The sequence below is a fragment of the Vipera ursinii genome (genome assembly GCF_947247035.1).
Source record: "Vipera ursinii genome assembly, chromosome: 2".
Lineage (NCBI taxonomy): Eukaryota > Metazoa > Chordata > Lepidosauria > Squamata > Viperidae > Vipera > Vipera ursinii.
The window spans coordinates 171383954-171407102 of NC_139513.1; the positions used below are offsets into that span (position 1 = coordinate 171383954).

The following is a 23149-nucleotide window of genomic DNA, read 5'->3' on the forward strand; positions in this document are numbered from 1 at the left end:
CAAGCATTTTGTTTGCAATGGCAACCAGCTCAGAAGCTTTCTAGGGGCTCACAAATCAAGCATGAGTCTTCCTCCATAGGTTTCCATGGCAGATGATATTCAAAGATTACACAATAACTGGTTATGGTGGCTCTATTTAGCTTTTCAGGCAGGCATTTTGTCATGCCTGGCTTGGTGATTGACAGTTGTTCTGTGAAGCAGCAGGTAAACACATCAGAAGCCTTAAAACTGATCACACCAGAAAACAGTATTAGGTACAGACAATACAAACTACATGCACCGGATGAAATGAATCACACAATTCTTAAGTTAATGCAGATCAGTTCAACCCTCCCTGCCAGATCTTGTTCATTTTTCCCAAATTGCTGCTTATTTGTTACATGATCATCCCATTTACTAATCCTACAGTTTCAAAAACATCCAATTCCCTATTTCATGAGGTTGGGTTGTTATTTTAAACAAATATAGACAAAATATTTATATCTTTTGTCACAAAATAAAAATCTGTAATTTCTTTCTTATTCATCCTGTTTTGTACAATCTGCAGAAATATATGAAAATTAAATATTTCTATCTCCTGTATAAGTGCTTCTTTTTAAAAATAGACAAGTACGAAGCTTTCTACAACAGTTAAGGTTCTGTTTCTTTTGGATATTTAGATATGTGAATAAATGTATATTTACACAACACATTTTTTTCTTTCTTAGAAAATGTGCAAATAAAAAAACTAGTGAAGATTTATTGGGAGTTGCATAAAGCATTACAACAGCCTTCCTGAATTTGGTGCTTTCAACAAAGAGGCTGTTCCCAGCCAGCACAATTGTTGACTGTAGTGGCTTAGAAACCTGGGGTGATGTCCATCACATCTGTCAAAGGGCACCAGATTGGCAAAGGATGGCATAAAGCAATGTTTTCAAACTTGGCATCTTTAAGAGGTGTGGACTTCAACTCTCTGAATTCCACAGCCAGCATGGGTCAATACCTCCTAGAATGGCCAAATTCGAAAAACACTGGCATAGAGGGGCACCAATGATTTGATGCCAAATAAAGGTGAGGGATGTGTGGCCTTTCAAATGTTCTTAAACTTCAAACTCCATCAGTTTCACAATATGCAGCCAAGGATGGTGGGAACTGTAGTCTAATAACACCTGCATATCCACAGCTGTTCTGCTCTTGACATGGAAGCAGACTTTGGCAAGATTTATTCAGGCAGCCAAGCCCGCTGGATTCTAATTCTGGCTACAGATCCTACAGGACCCCCACTGGACTCTTTTCCTAATACATCTGTGAAGAATTATTATGAGCGTTCTCTCCCCAATGCGCCCCAATCCAGAAGGTAATTCCTGCAAATTGTAAGTGCCACTGCTGCACCATTTCACAAAGTAGGTTTTGGAAGCTATGGGTTGATGAGGCAGCACAGTGGCAACACAGGAGGCACTTTAAACATTGGTACCAAATAGTGTTGCCTATCTTGGTGGGGAGTGGGAGAGACGATCTGTAAAATCCAAGACATCTCAGGAGAGGGCTATGTGTTGTTCTCCAGAAGCAGGGCCTGGGTTATAGTACATGATCCCTCCCCTGTATTCTCATTTTGGGCAAATTTGTAATACTATGAAACTCATAACACTGCGAAACTCATCATGTATTCTTAATACAAAGGGTTCCTGTGGTTCAAGTTATTTGGTTGGTTTGACACCTGGTTTGGCAAGGGATGGGAAGGTTAGGGAGAGAAAGTCTTTTAGACCCATTGCCCAGTATTGATACAGAGAGGCCAAGAAGGCTGCCATTTTGGCATCACCCTCCTAGATCTGGGGGACAGGAAAAAGGAGAGATGCTGCTTTAGTGTAAGAGGGACAGAGCTGAGAACAGAGTCCCCAATGCTAATTGCAATTGCTCTTTATGTCTCCTTGCTGGCTGTTGTAGTAGGCATCCAGAGACCTGGGTTTTCAGTAGCTCCCTTTTAAAGCCTTCTGCTCAATGCCAGACTCTGCTTCCTTGACAAAACCAGAGACAGGGGCCAGATACAGAACCCACACTAACCTGATCAACCCTCCTCCCCACACTTAAGCAAGGAATAAAAGTGCAGTGCTCTGGATCCCAAAGTAGTCGTCCACTGAATGGGAAGGAATCTGTGTTCCATGCTTTTGGCTAAAGAGATATACACATGAGATTTTATATATATATACTGCTCAAAAAAATAAAGGGAACACTTAAACAACACAATGTACTGTATTTAATAGTAGGATGTCTTATTTTCTGTTCCCTTTATTTTTTGATATATATATATATATATATATATATATATATATATATATATATATATATATATATATATATAGTATGTATATATGTGTGTGTATATATATATATATATACACACACATACATATAATTTATAATGTATATAGAAATTTAAAATATTTCATCTTTTAAAAAATAACTTCTTTTAAAAAAATGTAAATCTAAGGCTCTCTTCCCCCCTCCCCCCTTCCCTCCCCCCCCACCCCTATGGCCTTTAGTACTCCAACCCTCTGATCAAAGAGCGGAGGGAACTAGTCAATCCACCTCTCAGCCGTTCTAGTGCTTGAGAGGAAAAAGGTGGAGATGGATAAAGAATCCCTAATAACTCTTCCCCACTGGTAGGGAGGACTCCCCCCCCCAACTTCACAGATGGCATCCTTTCCCTGCCTCCTACATTGGCAGACCAGGGCAGAGACAGGGCTTCTCTTGCAGCGGGGGGAGCGTTGGGTCACATGACGCTCTCAAAGATGACAACTTTGGCACCTCCATCCAGGACAGGGGACAGGCTGGTCAGAGCATCTGTTTCGGGCATCTTGTACTCCAGATGATGTAATCCCCAGATTGGTTGAGTGAGATGGTGCCAGCGCTGTGAAGAAGCGGAGGAAGAGAGGTGGGGATCAGACCAGACTTCAGAAATACTATTTTTCCTCCAACTCAATTTTGCTTTCACCTCCTCCCAGCATACGAGACACACCTCATCCTTGTGATTCATTCATATCAAACCCACGTTCTCTTTCTTTCCCTCTCTCTTTCAAACATACTCAGGGATTAATGTTTTCAGCCATATTGCTGATATCTTTTTATATTTAATGTCTTTACCCCACCCCCCCCATATAGTAGCCCATTATTATTTTTAAAATGCACTGTTGATAAATTTCAGGCAAGGCAATCCTACTCATCTTCTCAGAACGTGTGATGGCCCCAGATCCCTGCCAAGGTCACATGGGCTGGAGGGAAAAGACAGAATCCAGCCTGTTGTAGGGGGGTCAAAGAAGGTTCTCCCCTTTCTACCCACAGAGAGAAGTGAGAAGAAAAGCATTCTTGTCAACTGAGAGATTTTCCACCCTGTCAAGAATGGGATGGATGACAGTATTGGACCCCCTCCTCCAGGTCACTGCCTCCCTTTTCCTCAGTACTGAGGCAGGCAATTTTGTGGGGGGAAAGGAAAGCCAATATTTCAGCAGGGTAGAAATGTCTCCCCCCCCACACACACACAACACTTCTGTCCATAAAACAAGTACTTAACTTACAACCATTCATTTAGTGACCATTTACAACCATTCATTTAGCGACCATTCGAAGTTAACACTGGAAAAAAGTGACTTATGATAAGCTTTTCACTTATGACCGTTACAGCATCCCCACGGTCACGTGATCGAAATTCATGCGCTTGGCAACTGGCATGTATTTATCACAGTTGCCATGTCCTGGGGTCATGTGATCACCAGTTGTAACCTTCTCAGTCAGGTTCCAACAAGCCAAGTCAATGGGGGAAGCAGGATTTGCTTAACGACCGCATGATTCACTTAACAACTTCAGTGATTCGCTTAACAACTGCGGCAAAATTGGTCACAAAATAAGGCACAACTCAACTGCCTCGCTTAGCAACATAAATCTGGGGACCAACTGTGGTTGTAAGTTGAGAACTAGCTGTAAAAGATGGCCTGGAGGGCCCTCACACCTAGAAACAGCCTCAGCAGCCCAACTAACAATCTGTCTGGGCACCAGGGGACTACGCTAAGGGAGAGAAGAGATGGCTGCTACCTAGCTTCCTTGTGGTCAGCTTGGGCAAATGCTAGTGTAGGCATTGCAATGGCTGCCACATTCTCAGCTCTGGCAGGTGGGAATGCCAAGGTTGAGGGTCCTAGGCGCGGTGTCAGCACATGCCTACAATCCTGACGTTCCTAATGCTCCCATCCATATGTTTGGTGCAGATGATGGCCAGTGGGTGGCAGTAGCAAACTCTGCTTCCTGCTATTGTTTCCTGGAAGACCCTTTGAGTTAGAAAGGGTCTCCCCAGCCATGCACAGAGGTTCAGCCCCAGGACCTACATCCCACCCTTCTGTTCTTGTGATGTGGGAGAGAGCCTCACCTCAGCCAGTGTTCCCTTGGCACGGATGAATTTGTAGAGGGCAACAAGAGGGACGCATAGCATGGAAGATAGTGCAAAGCCCCAGCCAATGGCTTCTCCCCACCAGGGGTAGACGTAGCTATTGTTGTAGATCAATGGCTTGTAGTAGGCAACATTGAAGAAAAAGATACCCTGGAAAAGAGTTACCAATAGGTTAAAATATGCCAGTTCTTCCTCTTCCCCATTTGTAGCCCTAGAGCAGTTGATACTCTTCTAGTGCATCCCAGATATGACAAAGTGACCTTATACTTGCTTAACCTCTCCCTCTCTTTTTTGCTTCCTTTGAAGAGAAAGAACCTCTCTCTTTGGTCCTTTTTGGACATCTTAAGCCAGGGATGTCAAATTCGCTGTGTCACGTGATATGTCGCGACGTGTCGTGACTTTTTTCCCCTTGCTGGAGCTGGGCTGGGCGCGGCTTCTGCGTGACGCATCTGGCCCACAGGCCCGCAGTTTGACACCCCTGGCTTAAGCTTTCTCAAAGAAATAATATTTCTACAGCTGTCTTCCCCCAACCTTGTGCCCTCTAAGTGTGCTGAACTCCAATCCCTAGAAGTCCTAGTAAGCCTGTCAAAATAATCCACACTGTTTGACTTCTTTATTTTGTAGGCCATGCTGCCTGCCATCATCACAGCTATTTCTACCTCAGCAGCTGCTTCTGACAGCAGCAGCATCTTTTAGAAATGAGGGAGGAACAGGATGCTGGCAATGCTCTCTGGAGAGGCTAGTAGCGTATGCGTGCTGGGATTTTGAATGAGAATGCATCTGGATATGTAGGCCCACTTTGGTATTCTGGGGAAAGCAATGGGCCTTATACCTGATTTGCAGGGCAGCTTGCAGGCTGAGTAGGCATTGGGCTAGGATATCAAAGTTTAGGAGGTACCAAAGCTGCCATTCCTTCTGAATGGTTCTAAAAAAGCACATCTTCACATGGGTAGTTAGTGAAAGGGGCCTAGGGGCACGATATACCTTTGAGCTGGCACAGCTGTTTTGATTATGATTATTTTTAGCAAGCCAAAGGAAGGGAAAGAGCCCCAACAGATTTTTTAGTTTTAAAGGGGCATGAATGTGGTCATTAATTAAAAAAACCATGTAAAGGAATTAAGAGTGATCTTGGGAAAGATAGGCGGGAGCCATTAAGGGAAAAGGAAAGAATGAGTAATTAAACGGGGTGAGGTAGGGGTTTGGAGAAGAGATTACACAATCCTGGGACAGATGACTGGGCCCAACCCTGAGGGGCTTCAGAAAAGGTAGTAAAATAGGATCAAAGAAATGGCTCTTTCCCTAGTATCTGGGGTCAGACTAGGTAGATTCCCACTTGTTGAAAAGTGGTATATTTTAATCTTGATTTCTTTATTTATCAAATTTATGTAGCTGGCCATCTCCCCAAAAGTAACTTTGGGCAGTGCACAACTATAGTCCTGTTCACCATTTAATGGTTTTAGTTTATTTGAGGGATATGTATTGTTTTCCTTCTGTATTTCTCATGATTTTGTATGCTGCCCAGTGTCTTGATTTGGTGGGTCATTTGCACGTCCTAAATAAATAAATAAATAACTGGAAGCAGAGGGGGTGGGGGGGTGGGGGAAATTACAAGTAATTTTGCCTTGATTTTCTTTAGTGTATGATAGGACAGAGAGAACTTAGGACAGACTTGTAAGATTGTTATTCTACCTCACTACAATATTTTTTTATTTTTATTTTATTTTAATTCCATTTATATCCCGCCCTTCTCCGAAGACTCAGGGCGGCTTACAAGCTTAGCAGTAGCCTTCATTCTATGTATATGCCTGCTTATTAGGGCTTTCATACACACACCCCCAAGCGGCATTATTACAAAGTCAGCTTAATTGCCCCCAACAATCTGGGTCCTCATCAATATTTAATATCAATATTAAATTCCTGCCATGCCAATTTCTCAACCTGATTTACCTTGGAAGGCTCATTGGCAGCCCCTGATCCTAAGCTGGAAAGACTTCGGCTATGATTCTGGGTTTTTTTTGCTGATCCTTCCCAGTTATCTTGCCCCACAGTCCAGCTGACCTAGAGATACAGCAGATTTTTCCCTACTGAATTTCTGCCTGTTACATACTTGGGCGGAGTTAGGAACTTGAACAACTTTTCTTTTTCTTTTTTCTGGGCTGGTGGAGAAGACTTGTGGATTCGAGATTTAAGGCACCAGGCTAGAAACCAGGAGACTGCGAGCTTTCAGCGCGCCTTAGGCATGAAAGCCAGCTGGGTGATTTGGGGCCAGTCACTCTCTCAGTCCAGGTTGGGCAGCAAGCTGGTCGGTTAATTCCAGTTGCAACCAATGGATCAACACTTAGCTGATCCAAAAAAGTGGGCCCTGCACTGGTGGGGAAACTCCAAGAACTAAACAATAACGAACCAATGTCTAGCTTTTCCTCCCACTAAGAATCCTCAAGAACTCCACCCCAAAATTACCAGGCAGATGAGCGGGGTCATGACCATCCAACACCATTTCATCCAAGGAACAGGCCGGTACCCAATCATGCAGGCAATGTCATCCATGAAACGGTCAGCCCCTGGAAAGAGACGGGAAGCAGTGAAAGAGTGAGAAGGGCTTCTAAGAAGGTAAGAGGAGCTTGGCTGGATCAGACCAGAGAGGGATATCAGAAAGGCTGGGCCTGCTTCAAACATTAGTGCCTTGGATTTTGCATGATCACAGAACCTCTGGGGTGTTTAATGAATGCAGTCTCCATGCTTGCCCTACATGCAAAGCCACTCTTATGAATAATTTCTGAGGTGTGAAGAAGTATAATATCCATTCAGCTTATTTCTGACAGTGCCCGACGGGGGCTAAGCGAGGTACTAGAATCCCTGTGAGACAAGGCCAAAAGGGCCCTTAGCGTCTTTAGCTGAAGCTTTCTGCATGCCTCTACCTCACCTCAGCAGCCCAGCCAGTCTGCTCTTCCTCTCTTAGTGACTGCAGATTAAATGGGGACCTTTCAAGGACACAACTATGTCTCAGCAGCCCAGAGAGGGAGGGGAAAACACAGGCGCCCTTGACTGAGGATGACATGTAACAGAATGTCCAAAGTCCAGCCTTTCACCACATTAGTTACGTACACAAGTCCACACCTGTTTGTTTTTGTTTTTTGTTTTACTCCTGACAAATTAAAACTGAAATAACACCTTCTTTTGGCTTGGAGCACTACAGTCTTGAGAGGGAACATGGCGAGGGGGCTTTTAAATGCTGCTGCGTTCTCACTTATTAGGATAAAAGAATGACATAATGGGAGGATCCTCTGCCCCTTCCAAGTTCCCATATCTGCTATGAGTGGAATCTAAACTGTATTACTATTGTCAGCTCCAAGCTGGAAAGTGATAATTAAAAATGAGGTGTGTGTGTCATGCTGGGTAGGGTTTGCCTCCCTGCTGGAGCATGTACTGACAGGGTGAAGGGGAAAAAAACCACCCTTTAATTACTCTTTGGCCATGCGAGGGAGGGTGAGTGGGCCGGGGATCTCAGATGCTAAGCAAGGCCATGCTTGATTGCTATTTGGAGGGGACAACTGAGAACTGCTGGTTAGACTGAATAGAAAAATCTCAGAAAAAGGCAACAGCGTATTACTTTTCTAATGTTGCAAGAAAATTCCAGGGATTTATTCCCAAAAGTCCTGTTCGACTTAAGGGGGGTCTTTTGCTTAAAGTTAAAGCAGGCATGTCAAACTCGCGACGTCACGTGACGTCGCACAACATATTGCGATTTTTTTACTCATTGTCGGCAATGGGGAGGGCGCGGTTTTGACGTGATGCATCTGACCCGCAGGGCGGCAGTTTGACATGCCTGAGCTAAAGGGTCTGAGCAACTGATCATAAGGCAGATTTGTTCCTAGACTTTCCTATCTCAGACTGCAAACATGCATGTATGAATGGTGATAATGCAATTCTCTGTTTTTTCTTAAATTTCTCCAGGGTAGAATAATCTGGCGGACTACTTTTTCACATGAATTTCTCTACAATAAAGAAGAATATTTGTAGCTGAGGGTTGAAATGAGGGGTCCTTGGTGCTCTCTGGGCTTGTCAAGAAAACAACCAAGCTCAGAAAGCACCAAGTTGTTTTTTTCTCCATATGGGAATATGGAGAAATTTTCCAATTCCCCAATGCATCACTAGGAATTTAAAATGGCAAATCCAGGACTGTTTTGTCACATCACATGCCCTTAAAGTAATCTATGCTTAGTGACCTTGTCCCACAGGCCTGCTAATGAGATGCATTACTCAGCTATACAATTTGTATGGTAGTTCCAGATTGTTGTGAGTTTTAAAGGCCTTTGGCGTCTCTTCAGCAGGCAGTGTAGAAAAACTGAGGCACCTGTAATAGAAATGGGCATTTGGGTTGACACAGTTATTTCATATGGACACCTGAAGCCGAATAAGCCAGAGCAACATTCAAGGCCATGAGAGAAAGTATCTCAAGACACACGGAACTTGGACTAAAGTGTTTCCAAACTGGATGCAGTGCTCATAAACCAGATGGGTCCCATCCCATAGCCCAGCGCTCATAACCATCAAGGACAAGAGAAATTGTAACCAACTTTTAAAAAGACATTATGGAGTGTTAACTCTCTCTCTCTTTTTGTGTGTGTGTGCGTGTGTGTGCATGCACACACACCTGCTGCTGGTGGTGCCATTGCCTGCAGCCCAGTCAAGGCAGCACGTGCAGGGCCAAGCTAAAAACCTTTCACTCCTGCAAAGAAGATCTCTGATTGCCTTCTCCTTTGCCCTTTCCACATAAATCAAGGCAGGTAGAGGGAAGCTCTTATCATTTACCTCTTTGTTACTTACATTCCACTCATACCTACATTAAGGAAAGTATAGGGCTGCCAAAAAAAGCAGTTCAGGCTGTTAGCAAGGTGAATGCCCTGGAGACTGCTAGGGCCAGGCAAGGAGCCAGGATCCTTTTCATCTCTGCCCTACTATTTGGTGATGTATAGATAAGAGTAAGATGATAGCAGCAGCCCAATCGGTCGTGCAAGTTAAAACACCACACTGAATTGGAGTGGAGGAATAATTTTTTGGTCCCTGCAATGCCAATTTTCAATGCAAGGAATCAGGTCCCAGTGGGCGGAACTCCTCTGTCTTTGATCATCTTCTTTTAACTTGTAAAGGACAATGAAATCTGATGTGTGATTTAGACCTCCAAATATTTATTTATTTATTTGTTTTTATATACCGCCCTTCTCCCGAAGGACTCGGGGCGGTGTACAGAGCAAGGCAAGTATACAGTAAAACAATAGTAAACAAATGAAACCCCAGAATCTATCAGGCCAGGCCGGCTTGTGATTTATATGTGATTTAGATCTCCAAATCATACTTTTGCCTGTCACCCAGGTCCTAAACTCACCCTACCCACTCTTTTCATGGGGAGGATAGGGAGGAGAGCTCAGTCCATATAGCCCTTTTTCCTTTAACCATGATCTCATCCTACTTTAAATGTGAAAAGGGCAAGCCAGTGTGATGTGGGAAAGCCATAAGGTTCCAGAGCAAGATGGCTGCTTTTAAGTCTCCTCTTTAATTCTACTGATTATTCACTAAGCAACTTCTGAGCTGCTCACATTAACTAAATGGCACCCACTAGAAGCACTAGAGATAGGTTGTGCTTCTTGGCTACGAGCCAATACCCCTAGATTAGAACAGAGTCTTAAAACTCTCAGGAAGGCTTAACCCAAGCACCTTTCTTGCTAAAACATAAACATGGGACTGCCTGTTTTACAATATGTTGCCTGTCTGCAAGCATATGTTCAGTTACTAAATGTTATACAGTAAATGATTCACCCTCAGAAGCAGGTTAAATGTCAATTTATTCCATTTGTGCTTTTGAGAATTAGAAACTTTTTTTTTGTCTTGCTTGCTCTACTGATTTGTGCCAAGCGGCTAACATGCTGGTTGATCTGTATCTAGTGTCAACATTTGGGGCAAAACTCCTCTTGTTTTGCCAGCTTTGTTTCAGGTGATTCCTTAATCTGCATGCAACTCTCTCTTACCATAAACCCAGGCGACGACCACGCACTCCCAGAAGGCCTGCCATAGTAGTGTTGTGCCACTTGCTGAATAGTAATCGAAGAGCTGGAAGACATACATGCCCCCCTAGGAGAGGGGCTGGCTGTGAGACAGCAGGATGCAACAGGGCGTTTTCAAAATGGCCTCCCTTGCCCGGCTGTAGGCTCCTCCTCTTCCCTACTCAGGACACCTCCATAAAATTAGTTCCCCTAACCCAGGTTGGCCATATCACAAAACAATTGCTCAGCACAGCACCTTTTTTTCACATGAGACAGTAGGAGCAACATTCCTTCCTTCCTTAAACCTGCTTTATCGAACCCACTTCTGCTGCATGAGAAAGAAAAGAAAAGGAAAAAAAAGGAAAGAAAGAAAGAAAGAAAGAAAGAAAGAAAGAAAGAAAGAAAGAAAGAAAGAAAGAAAGAAAAAGAAAAAGAGAGAGAGAAGGAAGGGAAAATGGGAGGTTCCTTCCCACAAAGGGTAGAGCTGACAAAGCCACTTCCCACACTCTTCACTGGAGTGAAAGACAAGGAGTACATGGCAACTCCTAAACCGTGCTCTTTTGCCTCGTTAAGCAGGTTATCACGGAAGGCAGTGGCTAAAAAATCTGGGAGCTTTACTTTCTGAGTAGGCAGCAGCACCTGGTGGATGGGGAAACTACGGTATGCAGAGCGAGGCTCAGTGAAGGCGTAGATGGGAGACCATTAGAGAACCCCATGGTTGTGAAAACCAAATCCAGAAGAACAGAAAACACTTTAATAACTGAGTTTAAACATTCTTGGGACAAACACATGTCCATCATCTGATAAAAATTTAAAATAATAATAATGGTAATAATGCTAATAATATCATACACAAGTTAAAAAGAAAACAAAACCCCAAAATATTCAAAAGGCAGACTCAACGGACCACGAGGTCTTTTCCTGCCTTTATGCTTTTTCTATAATGAGTCAAGCTGAGCGTAAAGAAGAGTTGACTTTCCTTCTGCTCTCTTCCCAGGAGGCAGGAAAAAGATTAGAAGAAAAAGGACCAGCAGTTCTGAAGGTTTCAAGAAGGTTGGGACAGCAGGGAAGGGAAGGTTGAGCAAAGTTGGTGAGCTTAGCACCGAAGGATTCCTCAAACTTCTTGGCAGCATTACCATAAAATGGAAGAGTTAAGAACTTTTCATCAAACGTAAACCAACATATATACCTTCTCTATAAGCCAACCCACAGCACGGCAATTCCTAACAAATAGCTGGAGGAGTAACCCAAAAATGTATGACGGTTCCTGAGAACGCCATGAGTAGAAAGGAAAGAGGGAGGCCTGAGCGGACCGCAAAAGGCTTTCTCATTCTGCTGGCCAAAATGGAGAGGTCCTGTAGGGAAAGTTAGGAGCATTTCAAGTCTTCTAATCCAAATCCTTCTTACTGTCTGGACACACATTCAAAACAGCAGAAAGAGGCTTGTCCCAATACGGATGGAACTTTTTTTTTTAAAATCCCATTTATATCCCGCCCTTCTCCGAAGACTCAGGGTGGCTTACAATTTAAGCACAAACCAATGTGCTTAGCAATACCCTTCATTCTATGTATATGCCTGCTTATTAGGGCTTTCGCCCCCCCCAAGCGGCATTTTTACAAAGTCAGCTTAATTGCCCCCAACAATCTGGGTCCTCATTTTACCTACCTCGGAAGGATGGAAGGCTGAGTCAACCTTGAGCCTGGTGGGATGCGAACCTGCACTAATTGCAGGCAGCTGGTGTTACTTAAGGAGGCATTAGCCCACTGCTCCACCAAGGCTCTTCCCCTACCACAAACATTCACATCCTTCTTTGCCAAAGGGCATGACCCTTCCCCATCTTTGCAACGGGAGTGCTGTGCCCGAAGCAGAAGGGGAAAGAGAGAGGAGAGTGTCTGTGTATGGGGATAGTGAGTGGCATGTAGAGCCGAGTAACTGGGGATTAGCCATAGGAAGAACTAGCACCTGGAAATTCTAGTAACGTTAAATACCCAAATGAGATAAAGTAGGCACAAGGTCACTCTTATTAAAAACAGCCCTTTCTGCTTGAGATTCCACATTATCAGAAACACTGCAAGAGATGAGTTGCCCCTCCCCAGATTACAACTGGAGATAACATTTCACAGCATGTTCTCGGTCAGCTCTCAGGAGGGAGGGCAAGTATTCTCCAGCCAGGGAAGAGAAGGAGCTCGGTTCAGATTGTCTCTCTGTGACCCCCTCTCTGCTTCCTCCACCAATCAGGGATTGGTTCAGGCACTTTCTAGGCCATGGCAAGGCTTCAGGGATTCCCTTACACCTGTCAGCTGCTGCAAAGCAGGCTGCTGCATCTGGGAATCCCAACAAGCCTTTTCCTCCTTCTTCGGGATGATGTCACTGCTCAAATACTGGCAGAGAGAGAGAGGCGTTTCAGTAAGGGCAGAGAGGTCTCCCTGCCCTACAAACACAACAGTTGTGGCATTCACCCTGATTAATGAACTTTTCAAGGCACACTTCAGCCTCAGTCATGTGCTGTGATTACAGTTACAGTCCTCTGATAAATGAATTTCTGGTTGGAAATCACCCAGTAAAGGCCCTTATCTAAACAGAGGAGGCCCTGCCCCAATCGTCTCCTTTCACACAAGGCACCCAATTGCATCTGCCTCAAACTGTAAGTTCCCCATCAGTCTTAAATCACTGCTTCTTGCTGGTTGGTTTAATGAATACCAGTTCTGCAATTAAAAACTCATATAGCATATTCTTTGGATACTAGCCGTTTCCTCCCCCCCCCCGCCCATCAAACAGTTCCCCCCTCCCCCGTCAGGACAAGAGGGGAAGTACAATTATGACATCGCAGCCTCAGGCCAATCAATGCTGTGTAGAACCTGCTCCTATATCTACTTCACTGAAGAGTTTCTCTGAGCTTGGTGCTGAAAAGAGAGAGTAAGTCCAGCAGTCACTACTCTGTGGATGCTTTAACAGAGGACATCTGATTAATGCAAACTCAACGGTCAGGACACAAAGGGAGCACATTACAAAGAAGCCCTTAGTAAAAAAGAGGAACAGGTAAATGGCATAAAGCTCCAGAATCTAGGATGGGAACCTATAAAAGAGAAATTGTAGGATTTTATTTGGAACAGAGATGGGAAATCTAAGGCCTCCAAACACTGCTGCCAGCAGCCTGCTCTGCTAATGAAGTTGAAACCCTATTCCTGATCTTGGGTGCTTCAGTAGGTATTGTGCCAAATAGAATCAGAAATATTGGTCTACACTATATAAGTGGGAGCTCCCTGAACACAAAAACACAACATGTCAAATAGAGTTTAATCTTAATCCAGAGAGAAGGATATAACTATCTCAACTGCCGCTTGAAACAATACAGGTCATCCTCATTTAGTGACCACAGTAATTTAGGGACTGGTAATCTGGTTGTTACAAGGGACGCGGTGGCTCAGTGGGTTAGGACGCTGAGCTTGTCGATCAGATGGTCGGCAGTTTGGCGGGTCGAATCCCGAGTGCTGCGTAACAGAGTGAGAGCCTGTTACTCGTCCCAGCTTCTGCCAACCTAGCAGTTCGAAAGCACGTAAAAATGCAAGTAGAAAAATAGGGACCGCTACGGTGGGAAGGTAACAGCGTTCCGTGCGCCTTTGACGTCTAGTCATGCCGGCCACATGACCACAGAGACGTCCTCGGACAAGCGCTGGCTCTTCGGCTTTGAAACGGAGATGAGCACCGGCCCCTAGAGTCGGAAACGACTAGCACGCATGTGCGGGGGAACCTGTACCTTTACCTTTAATCTGGTTGTTAAGCAAAGCAGTCACTCAGTGAAACTGCAACTGTGCTTACAATCAATCTTACTTCAGTTTTCCTTTGCTTTGAGACCTGTGAAGGTCATAAATGAGGGGATTGATTGTGTAAAGTTATTTTTTCATTACTGTCATAGCTGCAAATGGTTGCTAAATGAGACAGTCATAATGAGAAGTAATTGTAAGTTACCAAGTCTTTTCAAATAAGTTTCCATTGGCAATTACACCTCTTATGAATGCTTTGTTTTCCTCTATCTGTATTGTTCTGCTTTTGCCGTATATAAATAGTTTCACATTATGTAACTATTATCAGGTGTACTTGCCCATTTCATGCAGTGTAAGTAACAGTGAATAATTTACAATTATCCCTGTTACCAGGATTAAAGGAAAGGTCTTTAGGATCACAGCATTCATTTCATAGAAAACCTTTCTCTCTTTTCCCAAAAGTTAACAATGAAATCCTATGTGTCTGAGTAAGCACATAGTCTGAGAAGTCTGAGACTTCTCATGCTAACAGATGAATGTGCATGGCATTGCAGCCTACACTTCGATGAATGCCTGATGCTTGGGAAACCCGTACATTTATACACGTTACAGTTTTGCAAGAAACAGCCAGCAAAAAAAATACTAGCTATGCTAAATCTAAGCCGTTACATCGGCAGGATCTGAAGTTTTATAAGGAGAATTGCAGCTGATTTACTAGCAGGTGAAAACATGAATGTCTAGATTGGAACTGACTAATCCAAAGGACTAAAGCTTAATATATGTTGCCTGCATATAGTGGAATATGAAGCATGCTAATTTGTGCTTTTGTTTTAAGCCTGTGTTTTAAGAGCAGATTCTCTCTGCCCACAATGAAAAGATTGACATTATTTCGCAGTTGGCTTTTTATTGTAGTTCTAGAAGTAAGGATGGAGGATAGAGATAATCTGCTGTTTTTTAAGCAGTCTGAACAATGCTGGGACAGTACATTTGGTGTGCCATGAAGGACAGCATTGTGATCCACCGCACAAATCCCTCTTACCAAACCCACAAGCATGACTTTCCCATTCACTACAATATTTATGTAGGAATTGTCAACCTGGGGTTAATCCTGTCTCAGAAGGAGATCTGAATCTACTGCCTTGGTTGGTCACCTCCACAATGTCCCAAACCTCTCTCTCTCTTTGGCTTGTTCAGACCTGTTCAGCTCTCCTCTTCACCCGCCTTCCTCTCATCCCTCCCCTTCCGTCCCTCTAAGGGTGCTTCAGTGGTGGTCCTACCTCAGTCACCATGGACAGCTCAATGAAGAAGCAGATGACACAGCAGATGGCCACGGTGACCTCTCTCTGGAATCGGAAGCCGTGGGCGGATGGGAAGAAGTCCAGGATCCCAGTTATAAAGCCTTCAACGCCCACAAACTAGTGTGGAAGGGGAAAAGAAGCAAAGCATTGGAGACTGGAGAACTCCCATGCGAAGATGTTGAAGGCAGGATAATGAATCTCCCGCCATTCTCAGTATTGTATTGACTACTCATTCGCTTCCAGCTTTCTGCCCCTCCACCTTAAACTCTCACCTGGCTGTCTAAGCCCAGAAGCAGCAGCATGAAGAAAAAGAGGGCAGCCCAGAGAGGGGCGACTGGCATCAGAGTGACAGCTCTTGGATAGGCAATAAAAGCCAGCCCAGGCCCTGCAGAGGAGGAAAAAAAAAGAGGAACAAAATGAGGTTATCTTAACACAGAGACGCTCTTGCTTCAGGGAAGAAGGAACAGCTTCTCTGGATTTCCAGTTCGGTTAAAGAGTAATTAATCAAATGGTCACTTATTACTTTTTTTCTAGCCAGCTTTTCCCCTATCCTGAAAGGCATGGTGCTGTCTGAAATAGAATGTCCCAAAACGCTTAGCAACATATACTTCCTTTATTTTGTAAACTCGTACTTTCAAAGGCAGCAGTTTTTTATTTTATTTTTGCATTGGGACAGAGCGCTGAGACAGTCTCAAGATTTCATTTAGCATCTCAAGAGCTGTTTCGGAGGGATTGGAATACAATTTTGCTTTGAATGAAAGCCAAGACTCTTTCATTCTGGCGACACCACACCGCTAATAGGAAAACCTCACCAATGTACACACATGCAACCCTATGTAACCCTATGTAACCCTGTTCAGTGTTACAAATCTGATTCTCAATTGTGTGCGTAAAGTGACACGTCATGCCTTTGCAGTAGTCTGGAAATACCGGATGCACAGGGCTAGTTCTGATTATGCCGATCATCTTCTTGATAGGGTGGGAAGGAATGATAAAAATTGAGCATATCAAACCATTCAGGTACAGCAGCTGCAGGAGAAGGTGTGGTTGTAGGTGTAATTTTAAGAATCAAGGCAACTAAACTTCGTTCTGCACCTGACCACCAATGCGTTTATTTCCTCCTAAGATTGTACTTCTCCCAGAATTGGAGGACAGCCAAGCATCTCATCCAACCTGCTTTACCATCCCTGAATTCAGGAGCACTCACCAGATTCTGCCACTTTGGAGATATCAACTCCCTGTTCTGCAGCCATGAAGCCTAGGATGGAGAAGACTACAAAACCAGAGAAGAAGCTGGTCCCACTATTGATCAGTGCCAGAATGATGGCATCTCTGCAGGGGAGAAAAAGCAAAGGATGGCAACTGTGAAAGAGTGATCTGACCAAAGTGAGTTTGTTGTGGTTATCCCTCAGCATAAAACATACCAAGTGCAGCTTCCTAGCTGATCAGAAATCGATACAATAGGCAAGTGTTGGCCAACATGCTCCCTAGGTCGCATTTGACATTCAGGGTAAGAGAGGCAGGTGCACTGCCCAATCTTACAGAATCTTGCAGAGTGAAATCAGACACAAACATGTTTCATCCTGCATAGGACTGGGCTCTAACGAAACAGCAGCAAGATATGGTGGCCTGTTTGCTGTGCGCACCCACCCATTGTTAGAAAAGAGCTTGTGCTGAGCTGTGGAAGGAAGCAAGAGCACCAGAGAGGTTTTCACTGTGGAGGCGAAAGCAGGGCAAAGCGGGAGGAAGCTTAGTTGTTGTTTTGCAGGACGAGCGAGCTTACAAGACAGGCTGTGCCTTGGAGCCCAGCAGAAGCAGCAGCTGAAGGGAAGCCTGAAGCAGAAGCCTGAAAGGGGGGGGGGGCATTTCACATTCCATGCATGCATCTTAAGAGACAGATTCAAGGAGATGTTATGGACTAGCAGCAGGACAATTTGGGCAGGGGAGGCCACAAAGCTTTCTGAAGAAGCAATAGGAAGCCGAGCCCAGGAAGAGAAGGGAAAGCAACTTCCAAGCAAAGCAGCTCTCCACCTTTTTTCTCAACAACCCCCATGACCCCCAGGAGCCTTGGTGGAGCAGTGGGCTAATGCCTCCTTAAGTAACACCAGCTGCCTGCAATTAGTGCAGGTTCACATCCCACCAGGCTCAAGGATGACTCAGCCTTCCATCCTTCCGAGGTAGGTAAAATGAGGACCCAGATTGTTGGGGGCAATTAAGCTGACTTTGTAATAATGCCGCTTGGGGTGTGTGTGAAAGCCCTAATAAGCAGGCATATACATAGAATGAAGGCTACTGCTAAGCTTGTAAGCCGCCCTGAGTCTTTGGAGAAGGGCGGGATATAAATGGAATTAAAATAAAATAAAAAATAAATAAAATGATCTTGGGGTGGAAGGAATATCCCCAATATTATTAATAATAAACTTTTATTGTCAAAGTACAACATGTGTACATTGAGGCTTGCTATTTCTCTTTGGTGCCATCTCCTTATATATTTGATGAACTTTGTATGTACAGTAAACAAGTGAAGCAATTCTTAAATCAAGACATATCATGAGATGTTGTTCTTCTTTAAATAGATCTCTTCCATCACACTTTTCCCTTAACAATGCAAGTTTTAAACCCCAGTGCATTCAATGTGATTTATCCCCAGACAAATAAATATGTATAGGGCAATAGCTTAGATTTTCCAAGATGTACAGCATATGGCAGCCTTTGAAAAGTAGCTGCTAAAGAAACATCCTCCTATACTGTAGTGTTTGACTTAGTCAGCAGTATGATATAATCGGCGAGTGCCCTTAAACAGTTCCAGGCAGAATCAGGTCCATACTGTCTTTCTGCTGTAGCTTATTAAGAGATTTCAAGATTCCCCTGGAATCCCAGATTTCCAGCTATTCTTTTCCAACACTGCTAAAAAGACACACCCTTATGCTAATGTGTATGAAAAGTTTCCATGAGAAAAAAAAAAGTACGTCAGTGTCCTGCAAACGTCAGATACTCTGGGACTTCAGCTTCCAATAAGTAACAAATTATATGTTTTACCAAAAAGAATTCTTTAAAAAATGTTTTTTTTTCCTTCTAGAGTTACAAGTTCCAATTGTTGCGCATGATCTCAGTGTCACCGGTATGTAGTGCTGTGTAGGATTGGACTTTAGAGCTGGCTAGAAGAGCAACAATGGCATTGTGAGAGATTGTGGTTCCCCAGCTAATGAGACAGGTATCCTGCAGTTTCTGCTTTCCCTAGATGCCTGCTTTTCAGGCCACAGTTCACAAACACAACTCATCTCCTAGGAATAAAATCTCTTAGGATCTCCTTCACATCCCCCAGAAATAGGGATAACTGTGGAACCAGTAAAGTTATTATTAGAAATTAAGATCCCCAGACTGATGAGATGACCGAAAAAGGCACCCTACAATATTTCGCCTCTGCTTTCCCGAAATTGGAGCCCCTCATCCAGATATGTTGGACCATAAACCCCATCGATGCAGGACAGCATGGTCTATTGTTGGCAATACATGGGGCCGTTCACTGGGTTCAGTGTGTATGTGGTGTAGAGAGAAATTCTTTATCTTTTAAGATAGACCTGAATGTAACAAGGGCAGAGTGAAAAGAAAAAACAACAACAACATTGCTTTTCCCGACTCTGCCTTGCCCTGCTTTTCCTGCTTATCATTCATCTGCAGACTGGAAAAATCACCAGGCTTAGTCCTGGCAACCCAGCACAACACAATAAGAAAGAGAACCTGGCTTTTTCCTAGCCAACAACTTTTGGAAATGCAGCAATCCGCTGGCATCCTTTTTACTGTTTGGCCAGAGCCTCACAGCTGCCACTGTGTGAACACCCAGCTTTGCGGCCATCATGGTTCATCAGGCAAATCTCCTATCAGACTGAAGCGATGCACAGAGCTTTGCCTGTTGAGTGTCTTCCTGCCATGCAGGTATTTTAAAAAGACAGAATCCCTGCCAGGGCGAGAAAGAGGGAGACGGTGGCGATTCTACAAGGCATAGCCTCTTCTTCCTATGCTGTGCCTGCTTGCCATGCCCCCTTATGGTGATGTAGGAAATGGGGTCTCACTTATAACAATTGTTGTTGAATCGGTTATAGCTGCCCAGGGCAGTGAGTGCCCCCAGTCCTATGGCATAGGAGAAAAAGATTTGGGTCCCAGCATCAATCCACACCTGAGAGGGAAGAAGAAAAAAAAAGAGAGAGAAAGATTGAAATACGATGGGCCAGAACTCAAGAGTCTTTCCTCCGTCCCTTCATATACAACTGCCAACTTTTCAACCGCCCCTTGCACTCTGGCCAGCCACTCACTGCTGCCATTAACAAGGGGTGTAGTTGATATCTATGTGGTGAAGAGCTTTAGCTACTGCTGGTAGCAAGTCCTTTAAAATAGGGGTCCCCAACCTTGGCAACTTTAAGACCTGTGGACTTCAACTCCCAGAATTCCCCAGCCAGAATTCTGGGAGTTGAAGTTCACAGGTCTTAAAGTTGCCAAGGTTGGGGACCCCTGCTTTAACTAATAAAAACCCAGTTCACTGAAGCTGAACCCTTTGCAGAATTGCACTGAGACTTTGCAGCTGAAATCTTGACAATTTATATTTCGTCCCTATTCACTTTTTTGCTTGTTTTCCATTTCACAGTTGTAGTGCTTCTCCTCTGTGTGTTTGTGTGTTGTTAATTCCTAATGATACTGTAGTACAAAAGCTGGCTAACCGGTTGGCAGGTGTGTATTAAACCTTTCCCTCCCATATGCCTCTCACTTACTTGAGGGGAAGCCAGTTTGGACCAGTCGGGTTTGAGATAGTAAATTATCCCATCCTGAGCTCCAGGCAGCATCACCCCTCGAATAAACAGTATAATGAGCACCACGTAAGGGAATGTAGCAGTGAAGTAGACAATCTATGTTGGGGGGGAAAAAAGAGAGCAAGAATTAAGCTTTTATGGGAAATGGTTTATTTTGTTGCTTTCTATTCAGTTTAGAAGGCCAAAGTAGGAGGCAATTTGCCATCTCACTGACTAACTCTCCCCAAAAGGGCAAAATCAATTTTTAAAGAGTTTGCATAAAATGTTAAAACTGAAATAACAGCAGTTACGAATTGAACTATCAAACTTAAAACATTAATTTAAAACCAGCAGCAGCCAAAATTGTTTTGCAGCCCAGCCCAGCACTTAAGCACACACAGGCGGCAACACAGAATTTTCAACTTTCTTAAAAAGAAGCAGTGAGGAAGACTAATCAATTTCCCTTCTGGACTTTTAGTAGCCTCTTGGGTTGAAAACTGTTCACGTCCCTGCCCCTTTGCTGTGTGCGTGCTTGTCATGTCACTATTAAACAAAACTTCCTCTTCCTTATGCCAGGAATTGCTTCATGTGCATGCCTGCTTTTCACTGTAAAAGATATGAGGCCAGGGGAAAAAAATTGAGAGTATCAGTTTTTTTAAGAAACTAAGTGACCAATAGCACATTCTCTGCAAAGCTAGATCTTCCTTTCACTTTGGACAGAACTTTTTTTTTTTAACTTTGCAGGCATAGGAGGCGTTTAATGGGTCAGGGGAGTGGCTTTCTACTCTATGGTGTGGAAAGCCTTGGCGCTCCTCTAAAGTTTATTACAGAATTCCCATCGAAGAGACATCTGACCTGCTCCTTGGACAATTGCTGTGGATTTTCCCACACTAGAGTGCATCCCAAGGGAGCATTCAATGTGTTCTAAGGTGTGCGCTTCTCTTTTTAGCTAAGCAAACGTCCTGGCCAATCTCTTCTGGGAACCGTGCCCTGTGCTTACAATATTCCCCCAATTCCTTTGAATACAGGTTTATGTAAAATACGTTCTAAGATGTAGAAAAAATCGGAATGTCTTCCCTCTTTGCTACTTTAGGAAAAAAATAGTGACTAAAGGAAATTGCATAGAATTAGCACAAACTTTTGAAATTAGTGGCACCAGCGTGGTTTTTTTCCCCATCAAGCACCACTATTCTTATGGCACACACAGCCCTGCACCAGTTAGCCCATCTACTGATACCTCTTGGAACGTTTGAGTAGGAGACAGTGCACGGATGGAGAAAGCAATGTCAGCTCTTCCTTTATCAGAAGGAGGTAACTGACAGGGAATCTGGATGTCTTGAAAGGACATTCGGAGAAGGAGAAAGGCTCTTATGGGAAGTTCTGACTCAGATACTCTAATGATCTGGACTGCCTCTGGATGTCATGCTCCATAATTTAACTCAGAGGCAGTCAAACTATAGACTGCCTAGCTCAGTGATGGCGAACCTTTTAGAGACCGAGTGCCCAAACTGCAACCCAAAACCGACTTATGTATCGTCGGGTGCCGGGTGGGTGTGGCCCATTGGGTGGGTGTGGCTGCGATGGTAACAGTAGACTGGGTGGGAATTAAAAAGTTCAATCAATCAATCAATTCCAACTTTGCGAGATCTTTTTTTTCCCCACGAGAAGTTGAAATTGATTGATTGAACCTTTTTTTTTTTTTGCACACAGCGGTGGAGGCCTAAAGCGAAAAGGTTTTATAAAACCCAACTGAAGGGCTAGGACAGGGGCGACAGCGCGCGTTCCCACAGAGAGGGCTCTGCGTGCCACCTGTGGCACACATGGCATAGGTTGGCCACCACGGGCCTAGTTCATTTGTGAAGCCTCACAAGACATCATAACCAAAGTACTGACTTTCCATGGCCCAAATGTTTTGTCTGCAAAAGATGCAAAGCTATTGGCAGGGTTTAATCCACCTTGTTTGCATCTTCCTTCCACCCACCTGAAAAAAATAAGGAAAAAGGGGCCAAACATTTTTACTCCCCCTCTCCACCCAAAAAGTCACAAATCATACTGGATATAATCCAGGCAACTCTGGGAATCTAAAAGTAATAAACTTTTAAAAATATATACCCTAAGCAGAGAAATGCTGCTTACTGCTGATTTAGGAAGAAGCATTGACAATCTGGCTCAGGTGCAAATTATTTTGGATGGGTAAATACAGGTAGTCCCCAGTTTAAGAATATGTTTCATTCCCCGAGTATCTCCTTAAGTGTATTTAAGCTGGAATAGTATTATTGTACAACAGTAATGTGCAATGAACCATTGTGTATTTAACTTCCACCAGTGTGTGTTTAACTTGAATTTTCTAACAGTAGGCTCCATTCTTAAGGATGGGTCATCCTTAAACCAGGGTGTTCTTAATATGGGGACTTGCTGTACACATAGGTTATAAGAAATATCATGTTTGTATGTATATATGTTACTTCTTTCTTTAATTAGCATCAGGGTCTCCCAAACACTTGCTGGGTATCTATCCAAGAGATATGCTCATGGGGGGGGGGCAGCAAGGAACAGAAGACAAAGGTTAAAGAATCAGCAGCTGACTCATCTCCTGCAGCATCAGAAAATTTAAAGCTACAGATATGTTCTCAGAGATGCTGACCTGTAGGTCCTTAACATTTATGAGCTCAGAGGCAGAGGTCTACTGAACCACTGAGTGATATCAAGATTATAAGGCAACCTCTGTTGTCAATGGAAAGAATATACAGATATTGAGGCTGTATATAAGATAAAAGCTACAAGGAGCTGAACTTAATTTTAATTGTATTCAATGATATAAAAAGACCCATGAATGGAGGATTGATGG

General features: G+C 43.8%; 1 protein-coding gene across 2 annotated transcripts in view; it reads right to left on the reverse strand.

Annotated features, from left to right (window-relative positions):
* Nucleotides 1–2516: 2516 nt before the first annotated feature.
* Nucleotides 2517–23149, reverse strand: part of SLC6A8 (solute carrier family 6 member 8) — a 33086-nt gene continuing 12453 nt past the window's right edge. For both annotated transcript variants that reach the window (XM_083351588.1, XM_083351589.1), the window contains exons 6-14: nucleotides 20284–20418; nucleotides 19591–19694; nucleotides 16725–16849; nucleotides 15790–15902; nucleotides 15497–15634; nucleotides 10441–10543; nucleotides 6875–6975; nucleotides 4394–4564; nucleotides 2517–2887 (exon numbers count right to left, since the gene is read on the reverse strand). In XM_083351588.1, the coding sequence (XP_083207714.1) occupies nucleotides 2750–2887; nucleotides 4394–4564; nucleotides 6875–6975; nucleotides 10441–10543; nucleotides 15497–15634; nucleotides 15790–15902; nucleotides 16725–16849; nucleotides 19591–19694; nucleotides 20284–20418 (1128 nt within the window). In that variant the 3' untranslated portion in view covers nucleotides 2517–2749. The remainder of the gene's footprint in view (nucleotides 2888–4393; nucleotides 4565–6874; nucleotides 6976–10440; nucleotides 10544–15496; nucleotides 15635–15789; nucleotides 15903–16724; nucleotides 16850–19590; nucleotides 19695–20283; nucleotides 20419–23149) is intronic.